The following is a 17,404-nucleotide window of genomic DNA, read 5'->3' on the forward strand; positions in this document are numbered from 1 at the left end:
CCAATTTTGGCCCTTCCAATGACTGTCCAGGAGGCTGAAATGAGGGATGGGATCAAAGGCAACAAGGACCAAGGAGAAGAAGGTAAATACCTTCAGTAAAGCTCATTAGGGAGCAAGGGACTTACACAACCTTCTCTTTCACATCCAGCCCCTCCCTGAGCTGCTCCCATGTTCTTCCCCCAACTTCCCTTGATTATCTCTCCAAGTTGCTCCATGAGATAACTGGGATGATTTATCCAGGGGTGAGTCCATCAGCTTCACTGGAGACATTTTCACCAGGCACAGGTCCACTGCTGGTGTGTGTGACAGTAGAATGGCTTTTGGCTGGAGAGGGTCAAAGGAGAGCTAAACCCTGATAAAACCATCCCAGAGTGGGTCTGGAACCTCTTGGACTCCTGCACCCCTTCCAGGCTCCTCATTTCCCCCAGAAGCCAAAGCTTTGCTTCTCCTCACGACCTTCCCCAGGGTCCCCACCAGCAGCTCATCCAATGCCAGCAGCATTATCCCAAAGAACTGCGTCGAGGATGGTGTTACAGAGCACAGCCAGGAATTCTGAGGGCTTGCAGCAGGAGTAATGAAAACAAAACATGCTTTGACAGTTTATTTAGGCCGGGCTCTCTGCTCTGCCACGTTCAGTTTGTATCATCTCACAGCCACATATTTCCTTTCTTCTTTTCATCTCCTCCTTGCTTAAGTCAACCAAAATTAGAAGGGGGATCCTGAGCTACAAAGGGAACTTCTGCATCAGTTCTGCTCCTGCCATGTTCAGGTGACAACAGGAGTCTGGGTTAATGGAGCCTTGGAGCTGGAAAACCAGCCTTGTGCCATGGGACACGCTGAGCCCCTGCAGTGTGAATCCAGCTTCCTGTGCCCTGCCAGGCTGCCCCAAAAAACACCAGGACCAGCTCCTCCAAAGGTAAGGAATAACTGGATTCCTCTTCCCAAGGATTTTGGGAGCAGCACAAACTATTCTTGCCTGAGCCAAGGACTGGTAACACCACCCAGAGCCATCCTGCCTCACTCAGGCCCCCGTGCACATTAATTATAACCATAAGCACTAATGTGTGTGTGTATATATATATATATATATATATGTATATGTGCTCAAATACACCCAGACACGCACTCAGTTTGCAAAGTCCACATGATCCTACAGCTGTATTTCAGCATTTCAATACCAGGGTCAGAGTGAATCTCACTGTCTCCCTCTTATCTTCCCTCTGCATACCAGTGCTGTCAATGCCATCGGCAATTTTACATGGAAATGAGCCCATCCATCACTCCCTGCTTTGCAGCGCCTCACTTCCAACACTACCATGGAGTTACACCATTAAATCTCCTGGCTTTACAATATACATCATGACATATTTGACATCAATCAGCTGTGTCAGTCCGCTCACTGTAAACCATAAACTTGCTCTGCATTCCAGCTCCGTGCACAGTGATTAAAACCTCCTCAGCCGGGCTCCCTGATTATGGTGATAAATGGCAGTGCCTCCCCTTCTGACTCAACACTCACCCACCCTCTCCTGATCGCCCCTGGCCAGGCCAGCTCTCATCCCAAGTTATCCATGGGCACTGCTCACCCCCTGGCTGGCTCTCTGGTCTTTCCCGTCTCCCATTTCCAGGCCACTCCATCCATCCATTTCCCTCTCTGCCAGCACGTGTGTTTCTCCTGCAGTTCCACCTGCCCCCATGTCCTTCAAAGTCTCTGCTGGTACAGCTCTGACCACCTCTAGAGCTGAGGTGAAGCACCAGAAGAGACATTTTTGGGAATGACTATGACCTGAGCAATCTGATCCAGAGGGTGGAATCCCCACCCACGGCAGGGAGGTGGAACAGATGAGCCTTAAGGTCCCTTCCAACCCAAACCATTCAGTGATTCTGTGACCTGGATGGATGTAGGTGGGTCAACAGTCACCCAAATTCATCCTGCACAGCCAACACCTGCCAGCCTCACACAGGTCTTCACATACACTCCGTGTGTCAAGTGACTTTGTGCAGACACTCCATAATCCTGCTTCATGCAGCACTGTGCTCCGAGGCACCTCAGAAAACCCCTGTTCCAATTGTCAGGACGACTGATCCTTCCCTAATCCCATTTGCTTCCCGAAGAATGAGTAACTCTGCATGATTCCTGAGGCTGTTAAGTATCAGGTCTATCAAGGCAGGCACCAGACTTCACACACAAATGCAAGTTTGAGGGGTTGGCTTCAGGCCACTGAAATTTTGCCTTCTACTTAGTTTTCATCTTTCTCTGGTTGGAAACTCAGGAAGAAGAATTTAATTGGGCAAGTCTAGACTTAAGTACCTGTTCTGAGGATGTATTTTTTATCAATCTGCAGTAACTCAATACTTCAACATCGTGTGGAGACACAGTTTATAAAAGTATTTAGTGCCAGGACAAGGGGGAATGGCTTCCCACTGCCAGAGGGCAAGGGTAGATGGGATACTGGGAAGAAATTCTCCTTGGTGAGGGTGGGGAGGCCCTGGCACAGGTTGCCCAGAGAAGCTGTGGCTGCCCATGGATGCCTGGAAGTGTTCAAGGCCGGGTTAGACAGGGCTTGGAGCAACCTGGGCTAGTGGAAGGTGTCCCTGCCCATGGCAGGGGTGGAACAGAATGATCTTTAATGTCCCTTCCAACCCAAAGCAGTCAATGATTCTGTGCTATTTTGCATCACACACACAATTGTTCTTCTGGGCTCACCTCTCAAAACAACCAGTCCTACTAAAACTCTGGTCCAAGAGTGAAACCATTACAGGAGGTGTGATCACATCACTAAAAACCAAACCTTGAACAAAATCCCACCACCACCAAAGACAGCACTTTCAGACTGGGTTCCTTGTGGGTTAGGAAATTGAGGTATTTGTGAAGCAAACCACAGGTGGCTGCAAGAAGTCACAAAGCAGGAGATCATTCCACCTTCCAGCCAATTTACCTCGCTAGAACTTATTTCAGCATCTAATTCCTGCTGTTTCTTGCACCAGAGAAGCCACACAACTTACTGCCATTACTCCCTCCCTCTGCATATCCCCATGAGAAGGGGATAGAAGACTCATTAGGACTTGCAGAACCTAAAATAAACTCTTATGTCTTGTACCATCCCTTGAGACTTTTCCAGGTGGTTCTTCTGCCACCACATCACCTTCTGGGCACCCGAACCACAGAATATCCAGAGCTGGAAATGACCCACGAGAATCATTAAAGTCCAACTCCTGCTCCCGCACAGGACCACCCCAAGAATCCCACCTGAAGACAGAAGGAGCTCAGAGCTGATGTTTTTTCCCATCTAGTGCCTTGTAAATGACCTGGGATGAGGCATGGAAATTGTGGAAGAAATCAGACAGGCAGAAGAGGGAAAAAGTTAACAGCTCGCTTTCATTCTTGGGACAGGCACAGAGAAATGATCCCTCCTTCACTGAAAGATGAATGGGCAGCTGTACAGGTTATGAGGGAGGTTTTATTGCAGATCAATAAATCTGTGTCACAAACCCCATCTGGAGGGAGTTTTAATTTAAAGAAAAGAGTGATGAATGCCGAAAGACAATAAATCAAAAAGTTGTGAAACCCCACCGGCATTAACCTTCTGTCAATGCAAACACGGGCCCTGGGGCAGGGGTGGGGACAAGAGTTTGCTGGACCTGGGTATCAGGAGCATCAACATGGATCCAGGAGGCAGGAGGCATCCAGGATTTATTACTGTGGTGCTATCAGAGATCGGGAGGTGTCAGGAGGAGACGAGTCTCAGATCCAAATCGGAGAGAAAACCAGAGAAAATAAACCAGGCAGAGATCACAGCAACAAACTTGAGACAGGACTGACAGCAAGAGGGGAAAAGCAGAGATTATCTCAGATCTCTGCTCGAAACACAGGGAAAGGATCCTCCTCCCAAAGCCCTCCCTTCCCTCATGTGGCTTCCTCCATCTGCTCAGCTCAAAAATAGAACCCAAACTAACCCAAATCTGGTCAAAGGCAGTGACAAGGGAGGCTCTGTTGAAGCCAAAAGCCTTCAGGGAGAGGTTCCAGAGGAAGCACCACGTCCCCAGGGAGGCTCCATTAAAGTCCAAGTCCTTTAGGGAGAGGTTCTGGCGGAACCCCCAGGTCCCCAGTGGGGATTCCCAGTCACTCCACATGGCTGGAGCTCAGACCTGGACGCCTTGGCTTTGCTCCCTGGAGAGGCCAAGGTCTCCTCTGCCACTGACTGAAGATGAATCAGGTGCCTGCAGCCCATTTCACACCCCTGCACCCCCACCCCTTCCCTGAGCCCACCTGCCATTCACAACACCTCCGGCTCATGGAATGACACTCAGGGAATACTTGGTTGGAAGGGAGAGCACCAGACAAAAATCTCCCCAGCTGGGAGGCTTCCAAACATCTCAAACACCAGTTGCTTTAAGTTTTGGAAATGTGCACTTTTTTCTAAATTCCCCAGCCGTGCTATTAATCTTATCTTCCATTAGGCAAACGAGAGCTTTTTAAAAAATCCAATTTACTTTTCCCCGTATACACTTCAGGTTAACTTTATTTTTCACGTTACTCAGCTTGAACTAAGCAATAATCATTTCCAGATTAATGATGATAATTTCAAACACTTTTCAGAGCAGGCATCTTAATATCCTCTCTGACCAGCCAAGAATTTCCTGTTCTACAACAGGATTACATTTAGGAAGATTAAACACGTTTCTGTCTTGCTCGAGGCGCTGGGGATGGGGACTTGGTGAAAGACTCTCAGCAGCAAATCTCCATCCGGGACAAGCTCAGGAATGCAAAAAAAAAAAAGATTTTCTTTTCCCCCTAAAATAAAAGCAATTAATTTTGTACCTGTAGCAGGTCCTAGAAATAGTCATTCCACTGGAAAAATCACAGAATCATGGAATGGTTTGGGTTTGAAGGGACCTTAAAGCTCATTTTGTTCCACCCCCTGCCACGGGCAGGGACACCTTCCACCAGCCCAGGTTGCCCCAAGCCCTGTCCAACCTGGCCTTGGACACTTCCAGGGATGGGGAGTCCACAACCACTCTGGACAACCTCTTTCAGGGCCTCTGTGCTCTGACAGTAGATTCAAATGCTACTTTTTATCCCTAATTCCACTAATTTAGCCCCCAAAAGAAGTGCTGCCCCACTAAAATGCTTGTTGGTTCCACAGGATGTCGGAGCAAGGGAAAGACTCACCCGGTTTGGTTCTGGGAGCTGGGGAAGTGCCCTCAGTTCCCCCCTGCAAAGAGGAAACTAAGGCCAAGGGGGGCAATGCTGTGGCTTAATTGATGCTTAAATTGAAACACAAATTAAATCCCAGAGGATCCAGTCGAGCCGACTGAAATGGTCTCATCCCAGGGGGCTGATGTCGGCGAGATTAGAAAAATCCCACTCCTGTATTCAGTCCTGCTTCTAATGGATTCAGGTTCCTTTCAAAAGACAAATACCATAATAGGAGAGGATATTTCACGTTGTTTCTCGAGGGCTTTTTACAGGCTTTGAGCCACCAAAACAAGAGAGAAAGCACAGCAGGCACTTCGGCAGCAAAAGGCAAGCTGATGAGGTGATGGAAAACACGGAGCAGTTTGGATGCACAGTTGATGCTCCTGCAATTCAGGAGCTGATGGGAGAAGGAAACTGAAGGGATAAGTGGAAAAACAGCAAAATGTGATCAGAAAGAGGCGACAGAGCTCCCTGAATTAAAATTACAATGAATTATTGCTGACTTTCCCCTATGTTCCAGCTCGGACCGGCCTCGGAACAGCCACGACCAAAACCCTACAGCTCTCACACACTTCCCCACTCTCATCTTCATCTGAGCAGGTCAAACCACAGCAGCCATTGCTGCACTCCAACAAAACAGGCTTTGAGGTGTGGAGAAGGGAAACGGGTCAGGAACTCACCAAGCTTCCCTAATGACTTGAACCCCACCCGAAATCAGGGAGCTGATAACGCTTCCCTGGCCCTGAGCTCTGAGCGGGAGTTTCCAAGGCAGCGACACCTCCCCAGGCTTCAGCTCAAAATGCCTGGGGCCATTCAGAACAGGGCTGCTTGAAAAATAACTGAGGAAAAATTTTAAAACACCCAACAAAGCCTTCAGTCAGATGTGAAGGAGCAACACTGAGGCAGAAGTCCATGAATGCAACCCCCGTGGTCATCAGGGACAATTTGTTCATCGAGGCTCCTTTGGGATCCCCATTTCTCCCACAGCCCAAAGCAACAGAGGGGGGAAAGAAGCTGGTGGGATTTTTTTTCCCTGCTCAAACTCAAAGCTTTGACAGAGAGGCAGAAAGGAGAGCAAGAGTGAATATTAGCACATCAGCTTTTTGGGTCACCATTAAAAAGGATCATGTGAAAGGAGGTCAGATAAATATTTAACATGGTTATTAATATCTGCTCCTAATTTCATTCCTCCTCCTCCCCCTCCTGGCTCCTCCCTTCACTCTTCATCTCTTCATTTGATGCGGTTGATCCCTTTTAAGAAGGTCAGTCGGGATCATAGGATGGAGCTGGCTGGGAAAGGGGGGAAGAAAGAGAGAGCTGTAACCTTCCCTTGTGGAGCACGGCTGGAATTCGGCTCGGCTGGCTCGGGATGCCGAGGAATCAGTGATACCCTTGGATTTCTCCTCCCAAGTTCACAGGAACGTTCAGCCCCGGCATCAGTGCAGCTCCAGTGTGGGGTGTAGGGATGGAAAACCAGAGCTGGGGCCACAAACACAAGGACAAGGAGCTGCTGGAGTGAGTCCAGAGAAGACCACGGAGATTCTCCAGGGGCTGGAGCCCCTCTGCTCTGGAGCCAGGCTGGGAGAGCTGGGGGGGTTCAGCCTGGAGAAGAGAAGGCTCCAGGGAGACCTGAGAGCCCCTTCCAGGGCCTAAAGGGGCTCCAAGAGAGCTGGAGAGGGACTGGGGACAAGGGATGGAGGGACAGGACACAGGGAATGGCTTCCTACTCCCAGAGGGCAGGGGTAGATGGGATATTGGGAAGGAATTCCTGGCTGTGAGGGTGGGGAGGCCCTGGCACAGGTTGCCCAGAGAAGCTGTGGCTGCCCCTGGATCCCTGGAAGCGTCCAAGGCCAGGCTGGAGCACCCTGGGGTAGTGGAAGGTGTCCCTGTGCTGGCAGGGAGTTAGGACTGGATGGGCTTTAAGGTCTCTTCCAAAAAAAACCCCATTCCATAATTATAAAGCAGTGGTGGCAATGCAGCCTTACAGATACACACAGACACAGAGGGGAGGAGCTGGTCTGGAATTCCTAGAGCTTGTCTAGAGCAATGTGCCCTGGAGCAAAGAGGGGGCACATTATTCCAGCAGAAAAGGGCATCTGTGAGCCCTCAAAAGGGGCTCACCAGCACTCAGACACCAGCAGAAAACCAAACAGGAGCCCAAAACCCACAAACCAGTTCCTCCTCCACGGCTGCCAGGGTTGTTAATTCACCACTGAACCCACAACAGTGGGTTGCTCCTTGGTTTTCCTGTGAGAAAACCAGGATCAGGTTCCACTTCCCTCCCTCCTGAGCCTCTGGGACCTGATGGCAGGCAGCTCTTGCCAATATATCAATTTGGTGAGGCAAATTGCCTCACTAAAAGCACCATCTTCATCAGTTTGGGATCTTCACAGCTGCATTTCATGTTGGGGTTTTTATTTGTAAGCCTTATTTACAGATTTCTCCACACACACCTGTGTGCTCTCCTTTGCATTTTCCTGTGCTACACTGCCATCCTGCCATAATTTCTGTAGACAATATCCCTTTAGGGAGAAGAGAAGCACCTCATCCCATTCTCCTACACAAACAGCCCAAGAAATGCTTCGGGGTGTTTGGGCCATGACCCCTGCACCAATTCCCTTCCTGGAAGAGGATGCCAAGAGCTTCTCATCCCCTCCATACCCCCAGAAACTCCTTTCTCCCAGTGTCTTCACCCCGTTCACTGGCTGCCAGGCTGCCTCAGAAAATTTACAGCTCCGTTGAGGAGAGCTGGGTGACTTAGGGCCAGGTCTGGATAAAAACAAAAGGCTCCTAACTCGAGCAGATATAAGTCATCCCGCTCCACGCTGAGCCCAAGGAAAACAACAGCGAGATAAATAATTGTAAAAAAAGGTGGAGAAAGAAACTCACTTTTCTTGTTTGGGTTTTAGATGGGTCCTGGAAAAAAACCAGCAGTTCCTCTGCCACCACGCCAGGAGATGTGGGATCCTCTCCATCCTCTGGCACTGCTGGTGTTCAACACCCAAAGGCACATCCCGTGCCCAGGGATTTCAGCTCATCCTGGAGAAACCCCCAGATGTGCTGAGCAACCAGCACAGGGGTTGAGGAGTCAAGTGGTCAAATATTAGGTCAGGCATTGATTCCAGCTCTTGGGACATCCCCACCCCAAGAGGGGGGTCCTCATTGCTCAAACCTGCTCCAAAGACAAAGTTATCCACCTCCTTCTCTGGGGTTTCCCACGACAGTGTTAAATGCTCCACAAACATCCACACAATCAATCCTTGCAGCCCTCCCTCCATTTCACTGTTTTCCCTGTTTTACAACCAGGAGCAAAGCCCCTGGACCTTTGGTATTTGAGTCTCCCTGGGTAAACTTTGCCGGCGGGAAAGGAGGGAAAATAAGAGCCCCAAATCCAACGGAGCACCCAGGGGATGAGGGTGACCTTCAGGCAGGGAGAAAGTAAACAGCTCAGCCCCACAGCATCGGGGCTGGGGTATTTACACACTTGTATTCCAGCATCTAAATTAAGAAGCCGACCTCCCCTGGCAAAGATGTGTTGCCAGAGAGTTGTTTGCCCAGGAGGTCGCCCAAGGTGATGCCTGCTTGCTGTGGGACAGGAGGCTCTGCCAGGAGAAGTCATTCCTGATGTCCTGCAGGATGGCTCTGATGGACCAGGAGGGGAATGCTCCATGGGAGTGGCACCCTGAGGACCCCAGTGCTCCTTGGAAGTCCAACCCAGTACTGGGACAGCAGGCTACCCCTTGCTTCTCCCAGTTTGATTATACCAGGGAAGAATATCCACACACCAGCAGCCCCAGTTAGGAAACCAGCCCTTAGGATCTAATTTCCAGCCTTTTCTCCCTCCCAGCCATCCTTTTCTTCCTCCAGACCTCCCTTCTCCCTCCCTTTTTCGCTGCACAAAAGGTCTGCTGCTAAGCAGGGGTTGCCATGAAAACAAGGCAACCCTTTGGGTGGGGAAAAGCGCCCACGTAGCATCCCCTTCTCCCAAAATAAATAAATAAGGGGGAAAAAAAAAATGAGAGAGGTTTACTGTCACTTGAGAGGAGCGTGGAGGAGAAATTATGGCAATTTGCTGTCGCTGGAATCAAATGCCCAACTTGCCAGCTCGCAGCAGGGCACTGCCATTAATTCCAACACTTCTGTGGGAGCCGTGTTCCCGTTAAAGGGGCCAATTTCGAGTCCATTTCCCTGATCAACACACGGCAGCCGGGCTCCGAAATTGGGGCTTGATAGATTTGATCAGGGCAGAGTTTGCACAGGTTGTGATTTTGGCAAGGAAACGACAAGGGAAAATCGTGCTCAAAATCCTGCGGAGCGCGGGAGGCGGTGGGAGATGTCCCTCATCCCGGCACCATCCCAGTTATCCCAGGTGGATATCGCTGAGCAGCAACAGGCCAGGGGAATTGGATGGATTAACTGCTGGAAAAACAAAAATGTTATTTAATCAAGGCATAACGAAGTCCAGCCATCTCCTGCGAGTTGCCGCAGGGATTGGCAGAGCTTCCTCCAGCCCAGCTCGGGACAGCTGAGCTGCAAAGGAGCTCTGCTCTCCAGGACCTGATTCCTGCAGTTTTCTCCCAAGTATTTCCAGGCAGAGGATAAAATCCTGCACAGGAAATACCCCAGGATATCCAGGGCTGGTGTGAAGGTGCTGCAAATCCAGGATGCTCACGGGGGCATTGCAGACAGACAGATGGGTGAGTGCCAGCATGGAATTATCTCCCTGGGGTCTAAAAGTCCTGGATCTTTAGGCTAGAAAGAAGGAGGTGCATGGGGAAGGCAGCATCACTTTTTCTGCCTTATCCCAACCTATGTCAGCATGTGGGCAATCAGGACTCCAGCTTGCTGCACCTGAGCCTTGGGATATCTGGGGACAGACAGCCCCTCCTCTGCCCCCATCCCAAAGCAAACCATCCCCGTGCCATCCCTCCTGGAAAGGGCTGTAATCCCTGCCGAGGTGGGGAGCAGGATCATAGCTGATGAATATTCATTCCAGCAGTAAGTCCCCTATCAGGACTTCCAGGCAGGTGGCATTAAGAGCCGATCCCCGGAGAGTTTTGTTTTATTCTCGGGAAGCAGAGCCTTGACTTGGAGACACAATAACTCACTTAAGGAAAGCTAATTCTCCCTGCTGGGGAACTGGAAAAGGCGACACTCAACTGACAGCCTGGCAGCACCTCTCGTGTCTCTCCCCGTCCCTTCTTGGATGCAAATCCCTGTATCAGCTGCTCACTTGGGGGTGGGAGGTGGGGTATAAAGAAGGGCAAAGCATTCCTTGCTATTGCTTTGGAGCCAGGACACCCGAGCAAGAAACAAACCCCCTTTGCAGGCCTGTGCCAGGCTCCCAGGTGCTGGTGCCTAATGAAAACATTTGCAATTACAATGATAATATTATGATTTTAAAAGGAATTACATTCCGCTGACCTAAATATTAACTGTGCAGCAAGTTGGGGCTACGTGGACTTCTACAAAGAATAATGCACAGCTCTTTCCCAAGGATTTCCAGGAGCATGGGGTAGGAGATGGAGTGATGCCACAGCACTCCACCCCAGACCTGGCTGTGCAATGTGCTGCCTCAGTTTCCCCACCTTTACAAAAGGGATAAAAAAAGGATAAATAGAAGCACTGAGAGCATGGAATATTTTTCCCCTATAAAGAAAAGCAGCAGCAATCATCACTAAAAGATGTTTCTCTCATCTGAAATTGCACAGTATTAAACTCCTGAGCAGTTGTGACAGGTGCTGGAACAGCAGCATTCATTATCAGTTTGGTTCTGTTCAATGCTCCTCACCCACGTGCTCCTCCCCAGAGCCTGTTTTACTCCTCCTCAGGCATCTCTTGGAGTTTGATGCCTCTTAACCCAGGGACTGACGTCACGGCATCCCCATCCTGCCACCCACCACCCCCAACAGCCCCATCCTGCCACCCACCACCCCCAGCAGCCCCATCCTGCCACCCCCATGAGCTGTGTGTCATAGAATCCCAGAATGGTCTGGGTTGGAAGGGACCTGAAAGCTCATCTTGTTCCACCTCCCTTTCACTCATTCCACCTTCCACTGTCCCAGGCTGCTCCAAGCCCTGTCCAACCTGGCCTTGGACACAAGGATGGGGCAACCACAGCTTCTCTGGGCAACCTGTGCCAGGGCCTCACCACTCTCACAGGGAACAATTTGTCCCCAGTATCCCATCTAACCCTGCCCTCTGGCAGTGGGAAGCCATTCCCTGTGTCCTGTCCCTCCATCCCTTGTCCCCAGTCCCTCTCCAGCTCTCCTGGAGCCCCTTTAGGCCCTGGAAGGGGCTCTCAGCTCTCCCTGGAGCCTTCTCTTCTCCAGGTGAACCCCCCCAGCTCTCCCAGCCTGGCTCCAGAGCAGAGGGGCTCCAGCCCTTGAATCTTCCTCGGGACCCTCTCTGGACTCCCTCCAAAGGCCCACACTCCATCTTTCCTTCCAGACATACCCAAGATCACCTTCCCACTCCATAGCCCCCCTTCCTCAAGGGGCTTGGGGCACCTCAATCATCTTTTAGCACCAACACTCTGCTGCACCCATCTGTCCCACCGTAGGTGACCAAGTTGCCATTGGCCAGCTGTGCATGGGATCTGTGTTTGTGTCCCCATCACACATCTGCCAGCAGCCCACAGAACCCCAGAACCCCAGAATATGCTGAGTTGAAGGGACCCACAAGGATCATCCAGTCCAACCCTCAGCCCTGCACAGGCCCATCCCCAAGAGTCACCCCCTGTGCCCCAGAGGATCATCCAAACCCTCCTGGAGCTCTGGCAGCCTTGGGGCTGTGCCCACTGCCCTGGGGAGCCTGGGCAGTGCCCAACCAGCCTCTGGGGGAAGAACCTTTTGCTGAGATCCAACCTGAGCCTGCCCTGACACAGCTCCAGCCATTCCCTTGGGTCCTGTCACTGTCACACCACCAGATGGATCATCCACCCAGACAATTTGGGGGGCACAGGAAGTGGTTTGTGCCCCTCTGTACTCAAGGTTTCACTAAAATAGCAGCTGGACACCTTTGGGACTGCATGGAAATGTCAGGAGAGTGAAGCTACTTCCCATCCATCTCTGGAGGAGCAGAGATCTCCTCACCAGCAGGCTGGCATTCCATTTGCATGGATGAAGGGAGGCATAGAACACCCCCAGCTCTGGCCCTCACATGGATATAAATGAACACGAGGTCTGGTGGTGCTCCCTGCATCCAAATTCCTGCTTGTTGAAGATCATGGCCTCTATTCATCAACAGATGTGAAGCTTTTCCTGCTCAAGACACTGCTTCCCACACTGGGCAACTCGTGGGGGATTGCAGAGAAGCTCAGTGTCCATCAGGGAGGAGGTTAATTACGGCTCCCTCATCCCCCCACGGACACGCCGCCGCCGAGGTCTGCTGAGAAACCTCTTCCTTTCCCTTTGGATTGCCAAGCTGAACATATTTAATCCCTCCTGTGCTACTCACAGAGCCCTGTGAGCCCGAGAAGATTCATGGCTGGCTTTTCACGGTGCTGCTCTTCCTTCTAATGATGCCCTTCCCACTAATATACGCCGGATGGGATTTGCATTAGTCAGAAAGGGGCACCATAAAACAGCATAGGGAGGAGGAGAGCAGCCTGCAGGCAGTAAAACACCTGGGAGGAGCACTGCCATGTGAGGAACAAGCCTTGGGCCCCCCAAAAAGGCTCCATCCTTAGTGCTGAGCCACCCCACTGCCAGCAGAAACTCTCTTCCTCTCGGTATATGAGGAATTTTACATCCCTGTCTCAGTTCTCCAGACCTAAGAGGCTGCAGGAGGTACTGGATGATGATAGAGGTGGGAAATCCAAGCAACACCCTCTCCCTCCCTGCCCAGCCTTCCTGAGCAAAAACAGAGGGTGCAATAAATACATCATTTTCCTGCTTCTAAGCACGTGTCCCAAGCCAGGAGAGGGGGGGGAAAAGCCAACAGGAATAGGCAGAGGGTTGTGAGCACAACCACCTCGGATGCTGGAGGTGCAGGTTGTGACACAAAGTACTGCAGAGAGTCGTCCAGAAAGCTGCAGGAGGAAGAAATTCCCTTTCCACGGTGGGAAAAATAACGTGCCCTCCCAAAAGAACGGGGGGGGGAGGGAAAAAAGAGCGAGAAGAACCGGGAGCAACCTTTAAATAAAGGTGCGTTGTTTCTTTCCGCTTTTTAAATGGCATCATATCAAAACAGCCCATAAAAAATGAATCTGAGCGTGTTTTGTAAATTATAGATTAGCCAGGAGCAATCCTTCACTACAAAGCTCGGTGCCAAGTTGCAATTCCAGCAGCGTTTCAGCGGAGCAGGCTGGGCAGGAGGTCGCAGCAGTGGTAACAGTGTGTTCTCCCTGCATTATTGTTATTCCTCTGCAGAAATAACACCGGGGCTCTGCACAAGGCCGGCCTGTGGGGAAACAGGAGGTGGGTGGTGGCGTGTGGAAAGGAGCAAGGATGGGGCTAAAATTGTTCTTTATTCCCTTTATCTTGCCCTTACTAACTGAAGGTACATGTCACGCACAGCTGGGTGGAAACGAAATCACTCCTCTGCCTTCCCCCTTTGAGTCCATCTCTGAGTAATCTGAGATATTCTCGCGAAATCAAGGTCTTATGACTGAGTGGGAGGGAAACTACTGCTCTAAATAGAGAGTTTCGGGCATGAAGCTGAACAAATGTCTGTGTGTCTGGGTTGTGAGCAATCCTGGGGATGGAGGACACGATGTGGCACCTGAGTGGAGCATCACTGATGCCATCGGCTGCATCTGGGGTTTTATTTCACTGTTCTCTGCATGTATCAGATGAAGAGGTTAATGTTAAAGGTACCTCATGCCAAAAAGGGGGGTCTGAAAAATAGCTATATCGGGGGTTTCTGCTAATTTCCGGGGAGCTTTTATTTCTCCTCCTTTGTTTGCCCATTCCTTTTGAACACCAGCAGCACAATTGGCCAATTACCATAATTGGGTCACCCCTAAAGCCTGTGATAGACACCCAGGGCAACCTACCAGAGAGAATCTGACTTATGGCTCATTATTAGCAGGAGCTTGACAGGTTATTTCAGTAACAGGCAGCAAAGCCATCCGAGGAAAGGCACTGGGGAAAACCTGGGGCTGTGCAGCCAGAGATCAGCTCAGCCACTGAGGATCCCCCAATGTCACCTCCAGGCACCTCCTTTGTTCCCCAGGATGGGGGGCACAGGCTGGTCCTTGCAGGGGTGCAGTAGAGCTGCAAACACAGGCACAGTCCCTCCTGTCCACAGAAGCAGGGCATCACTTCAGCTTGGAAAAGTGGCAGCTCACAGATGGCAGCAAGATCCCAAACGTGGTGGCTCTCAGCTTCACCCAGGTCTGGCCTTTGTCTCAGTTTTCGGAGCTTTTTCCACATTCCAAGGTTGGCTGCCGGGTTTTGTGATGAGGAGACTGACCACCAGGCCCCGGTCCTTGCCCATCTCTGGCCTTGGCATTCTTGAGTCGAGAAGGTCATAAAAACATAGAATATCCTGGGTTGAAAGGGACCTATGAGGATCATTAAGTCCAAATCCTGGCTCCTGGATCTGCTCAGAGCCATCCCCAGAATCCCACCATGTGCCTGAGAATCACGTCTTCGCCTACGTGGGGCATGACTGAATACACTCACTTTGTGACCAACAGCTCAGAGGAGGGAAGGAGTAAAAAGCTGATTTTCTACTGAACTCCTGTAAGACCCCTTCAAAAATCCCAAATCCCGATTTTCCCCTCCCACGCTGCAGCATTTTGCCCCAGAGGCATCAAGCCTGGATGAATTCCCTTCACCCCACCCTTTCCCAGGAGGGATCCTGCTCCTCTTCCCTCCATCAGCACTATCGACGTGTCTGCACCCAAACCGTGCCCAGCCAGGCAGCTCCACATCCCTGCCTCTCCCCGGGCTGCCAAAGGACTGTGGAACCAGGATGGAACAGATGTTTTAGGGACTTCATAAATCCAGGAAGATAAACAAAACCCACCCACCCCGCACTTTCCAACAGCCCCCCATGCTGATGGACTGGCACATCAGAAATAAATACAACCACCCACAGAAACCCGCTGATAAATCTCCTCTGTGTTGCATTCTATATTTATTTTATATATATATATATATATATGAGCTTGTGCACAGATATATATATATATATGAGTTTGTGCATAGATATATATTTTTTACTCATACAAGTATGCACATATAGGAGTACTGATGTGTTTTCAAGACTCAAATTGCTAAATTTAGACCATTATGACTAAAAAAAATCTTCCTTCCTCTCTCCTATCCCTTCCTTTGCTCCCATTAATCAGAGCAGCTCCCCCACTGCTCGTTTTTCCTTCTGCCCCCTCCCTCCCATGGCTGTTGTGACTCCCCAACTCCCCCCACCCCTGTCATCTCCCCCACTAACTCCTCACCAAACTCCAATGAGTTTTTCTAATTAGAGTAATTAATTTTCTGCCCAAGTTAATAAGACTGTCTGCAGTTGAGAAATAATTGGACTTCCCAAACACCAATATCCCCTCCCTTTCCCCCTCTCTCTCCGCAGTGAGTGGCTCCTTAATAACTCAAAACCTCTGTTTTTTCACCCGATGGTTTTGTGTTCCCAGCGTTATTTAGTTTTTTCATTAACACTCCAACACCAACCTTTCCCTGCCTGGGGGACACCAGGAGAGGAGTGTGAGCTGAGGGATGCTCTGGAATACGGGGGATCCTTTCCAAGAGGCAATAAATCCCTTTGGGAATCAACAAACACATGGCACCAACCACCAGATTGATTTTCCCCGCACCAGGCTTTGCGTTTTCCCCTGCAAATTATTCTGGGATTGGGACTGATTCTGGTGGCTGGTGCTGTAAAAAGGACTTTTTGCCATCAGGAAACTCTCCATTATATCCCTCAGGTAAGATTTTCCTAGAGATAAGACCTTATAACACATTCCATGGCTGCCTGAGGAGCCTTTCAGCACTCTGAGATAGATTTGCAGATGTCCCCTCTGCCGCCCTTGGGGACAACAAAGTGATGTCCCAATGCACAAACCCTGCAGCCTTTGGGTTCCCCAAAGCCTAAATTGGTCTGAGTATCCATCCAAGCTCCACATTTCCTGGATACATATGTTTTCCTGGTGGGAAAGGATTCAAGAGCATCACAGGTGGGGCTGGACCACCCTCATCCTTGAGCCTGAGCACCACACGGGCTGGAATTGGGAGGTCAGACAGGACAACCCTTCAGATTTAGCAGCCAAAACTAAATGCTAAAGCCAGTTCACAGGAAAAAAAAAAAAAAAAACTAAAAAAAAGAGAAAAAAATGAAGCAGAATTGTGACAGCACAGGAAAAAAATATCTCCGTTTTAAAAGCATTAATGGAGCAGGCAATTCAACAACCTTCACCCCAGAGCACCCAAACACTTCGACTTCATAAAAGAAAATGGTTCAGTGACAATGAAGTTCAACGTTTCAATGAAAAGGGCCTGTCAGGTTTGGAGCAGAGTGAATCAGGCCATCAGAAGAGGCAAATCCACATCAACTCTGACTCACCGCCGAGGCAGAGAAGAGCAAAAAGCTTTGCGTGTTTTTTATCAACACAACCCCGCGCCGAGAGATCCCCGGGATGGGAGGATTTCATGTCCTGGCATCCTCAGAGCGTCTCCTCCAGGTGAAATTTTGGCTGGTGCTGCCCAGAAGGTCAGAGGAGATTAAATCAATGAGCTGTCCTGGCCTTAATACCCTAAAACAGGCGTCCTGCCTCTCGCTGCCCCCCTCCTGCTAATCAAATAAAAGGAAGAAGATAAAATGCCAACCACAAACGAGAGATTTGCAGCTGGGGGATCTAATTCCAGGAGGCTGCAGGCCATAAAAAGAAGGGATCCATTAGCATCCACTTACCTGCCATGATGAAGTGACCGCGATAAAGTGCACAGGATTAAATAAATTTAAGTGAATCCCCTGACGGCATTTTTATGGGATTGAAAGAGGTTTTATCCACTCACAACCTCTATCCTCGGAGGGAACTGATTCAATAAAAACCAAACCCACTTCATCTGGCAGGAAGGGAAAAAAAAAATACACAAAAACTCTGCAACGTTTACAGAGTCACTAAAGCAGTCAGGGAAAAAAATTAAATATAGGGCAAATCCCTGAGTGGGAGAAATGCGCAGAATTCTGCTGCTAGAGCTCAGCTCCATCATTTTCACTTCCAACTTTTAATGCTCCTTCACT

At 50.1% G+C, this 17,404-nt stretch overlaps 1 protein-coding gene across 2 annotated transcripts in view; it reads right to left on the minus strand.

The window, feature by feature from the left end:
- LOC113982492 (protein CEPU-1) overlaps positions 1-17,404 on the minus strand; it is a 353,018-nt gene that overhangs the window by 184,894 nt on the left and 150,720 nt on the right. The window contains exon 1 of one of the 2 annotated variants that reach the window (XM_027710760.2): positions 17,072-17,093. The exons of the other annotated variant lie outside the window; for it this stretch is intronic. Within the exon in view, the coding sequence (XP_027566561.1) occupies positions 17,072-17,078 (7 nt within the window). The 5' untranslated portion in view covers positions 17,079-17,093. Of the gene's footprint in view, positions 1-17,071; positions 17,094-17,404 lie in introns of those variants that run through there. 2 annotated transcript variants of the gene reach the window in all.

Source organism: Pipra filicauda, unplaced genomic scaffold, assembly GCF_003945595.2.
Source record: "Pipra filicauda isolate LSUMZ 115617 unplaced genomic scaffold, ASM394559v2 scaffold339_size799093_pilon, whole genome shotgun sequence".
Taxonomy (NCBI): Eukaryota; Metazoa; Chordata; class Aves; order Passeriformes; family Pipridae; genus Pipra; species Pipra filicauda.